General features: G+C 33.3%; 1 protein-coding gene across 3 annotated transcripts in view; it reads left to right on the forward strand.

Annotated features, from left to right (window-relative positions):
* The window catches only part of TLL1 (tolloid like 1), a 236,193-nt gene that overhangs the window by 161,430 nt on the left and 62,383 nt on the right, over window positions 1-12,380 (forward strand). For all 3 annotated transcript variants that reach the window (XM_024246040.3, XM_054554674.1, XM_063723716.1), the window contains 2 exons: window positions 9,411-9,513; window positions 12,107-12,223. In XM_024246040.3, coding sequence (XP_024101808.2) covers window positions 9,411-9,513; window positions 12,107-12,223 — 220 coding nt within the window. The remainder of the gene's footprint in view (window positions 1-9,410; window positions 9,514-12,106; window positions 12,224-12,380) is intronic.

The raw sequence follows: 12,380 nt of genomic DNA on the forward strand, positions 1-12,380 counted from the left end.
GTGAATAGTGCTGATATGAACCTGGGATTGCAAATATCTCTCAAAGACCTTGTTTTCAATTATTTTGGTTATCTATCCAGAAGTGAGGTTGCTGGATTGTATGGTAGTTCTACGTTTAATTTTTTAAATATCCTTTATACTCTTTTCCATAGTGGTTGCATTATTTCACAGTCCTCGCTAAGACTGCAAAAGGGTTCCAATTTCTTTCCATCCTCACCAACACTTGTTATTTTCTATTGTTTTGATAGTAGCCATCCTACTGGGTGTCAGGTGATATCTCATTATGATTTTGATTTGAATTTTTCTGATGACTAGTGAACATCTTCTAGTGATAACTTGGGCATCTTTTTGTATACTTAATGGCCATTTGTATATCGTCTTTGTAGAAATGTTTATTCAAGTCTTTTGCCTATGTTTAAATCAGATTATTTGATTTTGTCTTTCAACTGTGGAAGTTTTTATATATTCTGGTTATTAAGCACTGATTAGAGATATGATTTGCACATATTTTCTCCTCTTTCACAGGTTGCATTTTCACTCTGTTGATTGTGTCTTCTGATGAACACAAATTATAAAGTTTGATGTCATACCACTTGTCTGCTTCTAGTTTTATTGCCTGTGCTTTTGGTGTCATAGCGAAGAAATCATGGCCATATGTAATGACATGAAGTTTTTACCCCGTGTTTTCTTCTATGAGTTCTATAGTTTTACAGTCTTATATTTAGGTCTTTAATCAATATTGTGTTAATTGAAACCATTCTTGTACACGTGGCTATCCAGTTTCTTCAACACCATTTGTTAAAGATTTACTAAATGTTTTTATTCAGCATTCCTGCTCATGTTTCTGACTTTCATTATGGCTTATTTTGGTCCTGCCTATAGCTTACATTATAGATTATTTTTTAAATTAACGTTTTTGTTTTTTTCTGTTTGAAAATGTGGATTTTTTACAAGAATTTATAAAACTATAGTTTCACTGGATATAGTTGGCTGCACATTTACCTTTGTTTTAAATAAAAGCTTGCAAAAATACCTTTATTTCAAACATTTTTAATGTACAATTTTTCACATTAAAGTTATCAAAAGTGATTTAACAAGCACTAAAAATTTAATAAGTTAATACCCATATAAAATGAATGAACAAAGAATTACTCATAAAATGAAGCTGCTTAAGATGATTTCTCAAGGCAGTTTTCCCAAATTCTTGGATACCTCTCATGTAATAAAATGTATCTTAAAAGTATTGTAAGTCAATGTGAAGTCTATTTATTTATTTTTTAAACAAGTAAAATTCTGAAAGGCACACCTCATACAATCCAAAAAATAGAACTATATACAGCTCATTATATGAATATAAACACATGGCTGTTATATAAATAAGTTAAATCAAGCTGTATCATTTATAAATTTTATAAATTATGGCAATTGCAAGGTCTTTTTTTTTTTTTTTTTTTTTTTGACATGGAGCCTTGCTCTGTTGCCCAGGCTGGAGTGTAATGGTGTGAGTGTGATCTCGGCTCACTGCAACTTTTGCTTCTCAGTTCAAGCAATTCTTGTGCCTCAGCCTCTTGAGTAGCTGGAATTACAGGCATGCACCACCTCACGTGGCTAATTTTTGTATTTTTAGTAGGGACAGGGTTTCACCATGTTTCCCAGGGTGGTCTTGAGCTTTTGAGCTCAAGTGATCCACCTGCCTCAGCCTCCCAAAGTTCTGGGCTTACAGGCATGAGCCACCATGCCTGGCCTTAAGTTTTTTTGATTCCAATAATATGAGAGTATTTCAATGTTATAAAATATGTTAATTTGAAAAGTAATAGGTCAAAATTTAACAAATCCTGTCTCAAAATTTCCACAAATACTGAATGAATTAGAATTCAACATATAATGATAAACAATTGAATAAATAGGAGTAGAAGGAATTTTTTAAAAATACAATAAATAGAAAAAACCTAGTATTTCTTGAGTGCCTACACTATATATACTAGGTGTTGTGCCAAGCTTCTCTAATCTTCCCAGCACCCTACTGAGGTTAGTACTAGAATTATCTTCATATTACAAAGAAATTGAAGTTGAGAAAGGATTGAGTAACTTATCTAACATCACACTTGTGGCATCTGACATTTGCCAGAGCTAATTATTAAATTTTTCTTTACTTATAGAGAATGTGTTTTCTTTTCTCTAAAATCAAAATAATCAACCAAAAGTTAAGCAAGACTAGAGGTATTCAAATGTATTAAAATATAACATATTTTAGAAAACTAGAAACTTTACTGTGGGACTAAAATAAACTGGAATAACGTCATGAACCGAAATGTAAAAGTGTAGTATTATAAATTATCAGTTCTTGTCAAATTAATGAATAGTAATTCCAAATTAAATTCCAATAGATTTTTGTTTTGTACAAGACCAATTTTTTCTAGAGTTTATCTTAAAAATAAAATAGTTGGCAAATTCACAAACAATGGTAATATGGGGGAGTGGGTTGCACTATAAGATAGAAAAACATGAAGCCTCAGTAATTCAAGTTCTGTGGCAATGTCAAAAAGTCTTCTGAATCAGTGGACAAACTAAAAAGACCAGAATTATGCCTGAGGGCATAGAAGACTTCTGTCATATACTTGTAAGGATCATTTTTCAAATAAATTGGAAAAATGGATTTTCTTAAATCATTTTTAAGATGATTTAATACTTAAATCATTTTAAAGGATATGTGAAAAAATTAAACAAGTTCTACTTCATATTGCATAGTTTTCTAAAGAAAACAATGCTTTATTTTCTTTCTGAAAAAGATATGTTGAATACATGAGTTGAAAATAAGAAAATTTAAAATAACTTGTTCAGATTATCCACATAAAATTGTTTTTATAAAAATACAAAAAGCACAAATAAAAATGAAAGTGGAGACTATTATAACACATAAGGATGAGGGACCATTGGGTCATTCATATGTAAAGAGCTGTTATAAACTGGTAACTAAAGATTCACCCCGTAGCAGAAAATGCCTGAGAAAGTAGAAAATTTAGTGAAGTATCAATGCAAGTAGATATTCAATGAATATATGAAATTCTTTAATCTTATTTTTTATCAGAGAAATGCTAGTTGAACTAACAGTAATTTGTCATATTTCACCTGTCATATTGGTAAAGATAGAATTGAATGTTAATATCAAGTGATCATGAAGATATACAACTCCTCAAAGTAGAAATTAAAATAACCTTTTAGGAGCACATTGGGTAATTTGTATTACACTTTACAAAATGTACCTGCACTTTTGCCCAGATATTTATCCTAGAACAATTACCTGAGTGTGTGCAAAGGTAACTGTTTATTATAATAGTGAAAATTGGAAACAAAATAAATTTTGAAAACTTAAAACTCTGATTTGAGAAAATGTTTACAATATATTATGAAATATTTAAGGCAAATCAAAAGTTAGTGGCATGAGAAGTTCTGCATTTTAAATTATGTACATTGAGACAAATTTATGGAAGAATATATAACAAAATGATGCTTATTTCTACCTGCTGAGTTTGCAAATAGTTTTTATGTCTTCTTTGTTCCTTTAAAAAATTATCTGCAATAAGCATATGTTATTTTGGGCAAGAGAAAAATATTCTCTTTAAAAAATACAGTCATCATTGGACAATAATGTGAATGTACTTAATGCACAGAACTGTACACATAAATATGCTTAAAATGGTAACTTTTACATTGTGCACACATATTATACCACAATTAAAAAATAAGCGTTTCAGTTCACATGCATATCTTTATTAGACTGAGCCACCCAAGGTACAGAGGGATTTCTGTTCAATCTAAGGCTATTCTTCGATGTTACATGGTTCATGCTGGCAACAATCCAAAATGTGCAGCTAAGAGGGTAGCTGTGTTGAGCTGATAGAAGCGCATGGTACTGATTCTTGCATCCCTTAGAATTGACTAACCTGTAAACAAGGGCAGATTGCTTATGTCTTGAATAGACTTAATATTTTCTATTTTCCTATATAACCCATTTAGAAGCTATTGACTATTTTTTGCAGATATTTCTTTTTAATCACTCATCTATGATTTACACATATGGAGTCAATTCACAATAGTGTATTTATATTGCCAAAGACATTGCTTAAATTTAGCAATTACTACATAAATACATTTTTATTCTATTAAAATAGATGTATCTTTTGATGTGTGAAATAAATTATTGCTATTATAAACTTATAACCTAGTAATATAATGGTTAAACTTTGAAAAATAACTGAAAAAAGAAAATACAATTTGTCATGGACTTTAGGAAAGCTCAGATCTTTTTGGAAGATCCATGCGTGACTGAAGAGATGGTGGCATTCAATAAAGATTTTGAGTGATATGAAGAATTTCAAGGAACAAGGAAGGGGAAAGTAGAATCCATATAGAATTATGTTCACTTTAAGTAAAGGAATGGGAATAGAGCTGAGATTGGAATACTTTGTCAGAGCACAATAGCAAGAAGTTAGGGATGAGTGGGATGAAGTTTGTGTGCTTGAGATAATGAAAGATGAGGCAGCAAAATTGGGTTATGACTAGTCATTGATTCCAAAACCTTGATGGGAAGCAAACTCTACTGAGATTACTATGGCCATAAAGTGTAGGATGAAATGGAGAAGAGTAAAATTAAAAGCCAAAGCACATCTTGTGAAACTATTACATTATATTCAGAAGAGAAGTACGGCCAGCATTGACATGAAAAAGGAAAAAGAAGCAGAGGAGTATTTTTAAGGATATTATAGAATATCATCTATAGAATTTGACAGTTAACTAGATGTAGGGGTGTAGTGGGAATTTAGGAAAGAGAAGTCTTAGTCCATTAATGCCGCTGTAACAAAGCTCCTCAGACTGAGTAATTTATGGACAACAGAAATGTATTTCTCACTCACAGAGGTAGATGCTGAGAAGCCCAAGGTCAAGGTGCCTGTAGATTCAGGTGTCTGGTTAGTTCTCACTCTCTGCTTCTTCTTGCATTCTCACTTGGCTGAAGGGTTGGAAGGAACAAAGGGATAAAAGGATCAACTTGTTTCCTCAAGCCCTTTTATAAGGGCACTAATCTCATTTCTAAGGGCAGAACCCTCCTGGCTTAATCAGCTTCCAGTGGTCACTTCCTAATACCATCACTTTGGAATTTAATTTCCAACATATGGATTCTGGAGGCACATACACGTTCAAACCGTAGCGAGACGTATAAAAATGTTCTGATGAATAGTGAGTGATGATTCATCAAAATTTCAAAGTCAGATGTTATCACATAAGTTTAAGCAGAAAAATTATTTTAATAGAATAATTCAACTCCTGGTTTCCACCTGTCGTCAAACTGATGTTTATATGTTTCAGAGCATAGATGGAATAAAGAAATGGAGTAATACTTCATTTTATATATTTTTTTTCAGGGTTTATATTGTGAGGAACGTCTGAATATATACCATGAAAATAATAATACATAAGAATCTTAATAGTGCTTTGGGATTACCTGAGTATTTTTCTCCACATCATTCAATTAAAGTCTTGCGAGTTAATTCTGGTGAGATAAGCCTGATATTGTGACCTCCCGTTTACAGCAGTAAGATTCATTCAACCTCAGAATGTTTAAGTAAACCAGCGAACTGACAAGTTAGAACTTGAACCCAGGTCTCCTGACTCCCAATCAAGAAGAGCTTCCAGATGTAGAAAATGTTGTATTTTTTTTCCTATAACATGATACAATTTCAGAGCTGAACAAAACTTTAATGAACAGTTATTCCAGAGACTGGCAAACATTTCTGGAAGGAACATACAGTAAATACATTTGTTTTTGCAGGCTATACAGTATTTGTCACAAATACTGATTTCTAACACTGTAGCATTGAAACAGACATTAACAACATGCGGTAAAGGAATGGTTCTGACAGAACTTTTACAGAAACAGGCTTCAGGCAGAATTTGATCCATGGGTTATAGTTTACTGATCCCTGATTTACTCTCTCTGAGCCTTATTTCTGAGGAAAAAAAAATATCGCCACTCTAGAAAGTTTACTGGACTTGTCCAGGCTTCTTCTGGCTGTAGCATAGCAATCTAGTTTATCTTGCTGCTTTTTCAGTCTAATTGGCAAGGTTTGTACATTCTCTATCTTCAGCCTTATAAGGTATGGTGCAAATATTACACTAATTGGCCTTTTTTGTGGTGCTCATGGAATTTGTTTAGGTAGCCAGTAATATCTTAATTGTGCTGAAAAAAAGTTCATTGATTATATCTTTCTCTGGAGACTTGCAGACATCCAGTTCCTTGAACTGTTGATCTGCCTTTCTTTAGGATTCTTCACTCTGCAGCATTGGAAAACAAGGTCTTTAATAAGCACAATTGGCAGCAGTGACATCTATTCAACGTTGCAACTTAGACTCCTAACAGATCACAGGAAATCTTAAAATTGTTCCCTCAATCTCATACTCCAAGGGAGCTATAATTAATTTTGAGTTGTTACTTATACTTACGTCAAAAATAAAATATTTATATAGTTGTGTTTTGTATTTTTCATTTGATCATTCTTTGGGGAAAGACGCAATATGTTTACATAAAATAACATAATGTAAAACAACCAGATATTTTCCAAGTGTATTTGATTTGTTATTCAAGTACGAATCCTGCTAGCAACCTCAGTCAAAGGCCAGAATTTTACGTCTATAATCAGAGCCCTATGATTTAATTTTAGAAAACCTATCTTTATTACATTTTCTGCTTTTAAAGGACTCTGTGTTTTATGTTAATGTCAGGCCAGTTACGTTCCTCCATGGTGCTTGGTGTTTAAACTAGAAGATTAAAAACAAGTTAGAAAAATTTTCTGCTTAGAGTTATCCCCATCCAACTGTGTGTGTGTGTGCGTGTGTGTGTGTGTGTGTTTCAAGAGATCAAATATTAACTATTTCTTTGCAATCCAAACACACTTTTTAATTTTGGATGAAATTGATAATACACATACTTCTAATTTAGCTTTATTTTTTTTCCTCACGAAGAAGGCAGTAGAAGCTATTTGCATATCATTATAAAACTGCCCTTTCAATCTAAGAGGGAAGCCAGAACGTGAGCCTTGGGGGAGTCTCTGTTTGTGTCTATATTCAAGTTTTGCTGTCTCTGCTATAATAAATGAGTTCTTATATAATCATATAGAGTTGAAACCTTGGTGGTTGCTATAGGGAAAATATAAATGCAAAATGAAACATAGTATCAGGCAGTGATAGTATTCTCCATTTGGAGCAGACTTAAAGTAAACATAAAGTTAAAGGGAAAAACCAGGTATTATTTCCTAGTTATTTCCTGAATATAGTCTAATGTTGCATTGGTATTTAGAGATGTAGGAGAAAATATTGTGGGAAATTCACAAAAATAAATTAGATACTAAAGCATTTTGATAATCAAGGGTTGAGGATTATTGGGAAAAATGATCAATGCTTTGCCTTTGGATATTTTGAAATTTTTGTAAACATTTAAAAAATAGAACCTTACAATGAGGTGAAGAAAAACAGAGAAAAGATAAACTGCAAAGAGGGAAGATAAAAATAAATGAACAACTCTATTAAAACCAACTTATGGCCAGGCACAGTGGCTCATGCCTGCAATCCCAGAGCTTTGGGAGGCCAAGGCTGGTGGATCACCTGAGGTCAGAAGTTCAAAACTAGCCTGGCCAACATGGCGAAACTCTGTCTCTACTAAAAATACAAAAATTAGCTGGACGTGGTGGCAGGCACCTGTAATCCCAGCTACTCAGGAGGCTGAGAGATGAGAATCGCTTGAACCCGGGAGGCAGCGGTTGCAGTGAGCTCATACTGCTCCACTGCACTCCAGCCTGGGTGATGAGAGTGAAACTCCGTCTCCAATTAAAAAAAAAAGAAAAAAAAACTTATTCCACAACTTAGTGTACTACATTTTTAAAAAGTTACACCCCTATTTTCTTATCCTTGGCAGATTTCTGTCTTTGTTACTAGGAAAGTACATGTTAGTCTATATGGATATTTGAAACCAACTCTGGTGTACAGTTTCATCACTGATCACTGTGGTACCTAGATATGAGATGCCATGAGAAATATTTATAGTTATCCTGTGTCATTTGGGAAAGCAGTAAGTTCATTCAGCATTGATTTGCAATAATTAGTGCTTACCTTGATGTTAAATGTTGTGTTCAAGAAAGGGGAGAAGCATATACTTTCCAGCACAGAATTGCTAATACTTTTCTAGAATATGGATTCAGTATTGACTATGTTTTTATTTTCCTTCTTTCTTTCCTTCCTATCTCCTTATCTCCCTTTCTTTCTTCTTTTTTTCTTCCTTCCTTTGTTATTCCTTGAGACTTCTTTCACATTCAGCCTTTTGTATTTTCACAAAAGGGATTTTTGAATATTGCTACAAACTAAAGTTTTGTAGTAGGAGCATTTTGAATACTCAAAATTTGTTGCTTTTGGCCAAAGTCCATTACAATTTCTAGAGTAGAGAACTGGCTTACTGTGAGCCTTAAGCATCTCAGATGTTTTAAGCAGAATAGAGTTAGAATGAGTTTTTGAGTGTGAAAAAAAAAATCCAAATGAATTTAATTGCATCAGATAAGCACATTTCTCACATAAGTTTGGCTTTACTTTTGGCGTAATCAAGTAAGAAAAAAAGAGTTGTTTGAAAAGTAAAGTCCTTTTATAAAGCAGTAAGAAAGTTGTCTTTCCTAGAATTGTCTCTTGAGTTATCTTTACACAACAGCATCATTTTGAAACAAAGCACAGAATAAGGGTCATGTATAAGATGCTGTAACTTAAAAGTTCTTTGTATATACATCTTTGGATCTAGAGAAACATAGTGACATCTGCCTTTAATTATCATTAGATGAATAAATTCTAATTCTAGGACTGTATTTAAAACATTTCAACATGCACAATGATATTATATGTTCTGGGAAAGTGGCACATGGTGGTTATTTTTAACATAATTATAGATGTCTGACTGGTCATCTTTGAAATAAATTATTTTTAAAAAGACTTTCATGAAAAAAATAGAATTCTTCATGGTTCAAGCTATGTTTATCTTGGGAAAATTCAAAATAAACTATTTGAATAAAAATTTCTGTTTACTTTACAGTTGTCTGGATTAACTTTACAGAAACTTTTTGTTAATTGCTAAAATATCTAGTTTGTTCAACTACTCATATTGTACTTCTCCTGACATTGTAAAATAGTTAAAGAAAATGGGAAAACATGGTTTCAAGGTTTGGTTCAGAAAAAACTATTAGGATAATTATAATACAGAAAAATAATTAGCTGTACATGCATTTTTACTGTAGACCAGGGTTCCTTACCTTTAGGAATCAAATCACTATATGTAGATACAATCATTTTTACTCTGTGCATTGCTTACCTCCATTTTGCAGATTGTTTTAAATTTTACAACGATGGATCTATACAAGAGTAGTTTGTGCTGGTATGACTATATTGAAGTAAGAGACGGGTACTGGAGAAAATCACCTCTCCTTGGTAAGATATCTTTTCCCTCTTATGTGGCTATGTATCTATTCTGTCCTGTCTAAAATAACCAACCGATTCTCTCAAGAGTCATCTTAGAGTTAAAAATGTGTGTGACTAACATTATTTTTATGTTAGTTATACTTTTTTCAACCATACCAAAAATACTCAAAGACAAATGGATAAATACATTGACTGATTAATTCATTTGAGCTAGCTTGAGTTATGAGGTAGGTACTAGGATTTGAACATAATGATTGAGAATAGCTTTCTCATATATTGTGCCTATCATGAGTACTCCTCACAGTGTTTCTGTATTTTTGCTTTAAGAATCAGTTTTTGATTTTAAAAAAACTAATTGTGGGTGTACATGTTGTGTGTTTGTGTGTTTTGTTTTTGTTTTGTTGCTAAGCCAGTAGTGTAAACTGTTAGGTACATGTTGGTAACTGGCTTCCTATGCCAAGCATATTAACTCTTATTATATTATAGACGTCACAATTTTGCTTCTCAGAGAGTTTTCTGTGGCTGAGAAGAGACATTTGTAGTTTGTGTCATAAACTGTAGCTCAGATCTGGTGCTCATGAAAGTCTGCTGCCAACGTTTAACCACAGACCACACTATTAACTTGCATAGGCAGTTTACTGTTGCCCTCTGTTTTACTTAAAGGTGAGAGCTGTTTGGAGCATGCAGGCATCTACTCTATATTGATCTTTTTCTGAGATTGTAACTTTTTCTTTACTTTTAGAAGTAGTTTTGCTCAGTTGCATTGATGAACTGTACAGCTCTTTTAACATCTAACACCTACTGAATGGGCACAATTGTATTAAAAGTGACAGCAGCCGTAGTAAATCTAAGAGATCTGTAGAAATATTTAAAAATAAAGAATTGAACTAATGTGGTAAGTCAGGTTGAGGAAAACATTGTCTTCTATATTTAGTTTCTTAGCCTAGATGAAGCAATTTTTTACATATGTATGCACAAGCCAAAGAAAATATTTCATTAAACTCATATTAGAGAAACAAATCTAGAGCTAAAATTCTGAACGACACTTCTTTTTAGAGCACCATCAGCATTAAATGACTCAATGTATAATGGACCACCAGAGTGAGGCAGTGTAATCATGGTTTTTATGTGAAAAGCTTTCCTTATTATTTCTTCTAAGACCTTGCTCCAAAAAGTGCAGCACTTAGATTGGTAGCATCGAAATCATCTGGAAAGCTGTTAGAATTGTAGAAACTTGGCTCTCACTCTATATCCTCTGAATTAGGGTTTGCATTTTAATAGATTTCCTAGAAATTCAGATGCACACTACAGTTTAAAACACACTGCTCTGTGTTACCTGCCTCTAATTTGCTTTGCAATTTAGGAAAATATGTCTTCACTTGTTAGCTCTTAGTATGAACTTGCTTTATGCAAGTTGGCTACATTTTTCATATACTAAAACTACGTATGCCATTTCCAGAGACACATAAAAATGGATAACATGTTTGTAGAATTATTGCATGTGCTTTGTTATATTTAAGCATTTTGTGATCATGTGAAAGCTTAGCGCACAGAGGCAGACATAAGCATAAATATTTGTGGAAAGATGAGGAAGGAAGGAAGGAATGACAGGTATTATATTCATTTGCTGTAATTCATATTTCTGGATACAGAATTAGAAGAAATTAGAAATTATGCTCAAGTCTTCTGATAGTATTTGTTATTCTGCCTATACAGATAGAATCTACAGATTATAGCTTTATAGATGAGATGGAATGTGTGCAGTGATAAAAGATACCAAGAGTAGCCTCAGGGTTTTCCTCAGGAGTACTGTTGAACCTGGGTGAATAAAGAACTCCACTTTGAGCTGAGAGCACATTCTTTCTCTCTTTTTCTTTTCTTTCTTTTCTTTTTTTTGAAATGGAGTCTTGCTCTGTCGCCAGGCTGGAGTGCAGTGGTGCCATCTCGGCTCACTGCAACCTCTGCCTCTCAGGCTCAAGCGATTCTCCTGCCTCAGCCTCCCGAGTAGCTGGGACTATAGGCGCACGCCACCACGCCCAGCTAATTTTTGTATTTTTAGTAGAGAAGGGGTTTCACCATATTGTCCAAGATGGTCTCAATTTCTTGACCTTGTGATCCACCCGCCTCGGCCTCCCAAAGTGCTAGGATTACAGGCGTGAGCCACTGTGCCTGGCCGAGAGCACATTCTTAACCAAGTCATTTCCCTGCTATTGGCCAGGTTGACAATTTGAAACCACTTTCTTAGGGTGACTTGCACCTTTTTTCTGTTCCCCCTTAAATAATATTCCCCACCTTGATGCATCATTTGACCTTTTTCAAATATTGTTTTTGAGTAACCATCTTACTTCTACATATGGTAACATACTGACATCAGTCAGCTACTCTGAGGCTGGTGGTCAAATACTTTATAAATATATATGAAGACATTGTTTTGTTTATCTACCATTAGTAAGTAAATTTAAGTCACAGTTGTAGCTGCAACCACTTGGAATGGAAATGTGAACCAAATTAGTGTTTATATATTATTTGTGGCTAGTACAAAAAGAACGTAGAATATAGAGTCCTATTTAGGAGTTTCTCTTTATTCTTTTATTTCTTTTAGGTAGATTCTGTGGGGACAAAGTGCCTGAAGTTCTTACTTCTACAGACAGCAGAATGTGGATTGAGTTTCGTAGCAGCAGTAATTGGGTAGGAAAAGGCTTTGCAGCTGTCTATGAAGGTAAGTCACATTGAATTTTAGAGAGTAATTCATCTTATATCTCAACAGAAATGTTCATTTCTTAATTTCATTACAATGACATTGTGACCACATTTTAAAATTATGAATTTTTCTGAATCTGTATTATAATATTCATACAGATAATTTTAATAAAAAT

This window comes from Pongo abelii, chromosome 3 (genome assembly GCF_028885655.2).
Source record: "Pongo abelii isolate AG06213 chromosome 3, NHGRI_mPonAbe1-v2.0_pri, whole genome shotgun sequence".
Classification (NCBI taxonomy): Eukaryota; Metazoa; Chordata; class Mammalia; order Primates; family Hominidae; genus Pongo; species Pongo abelii.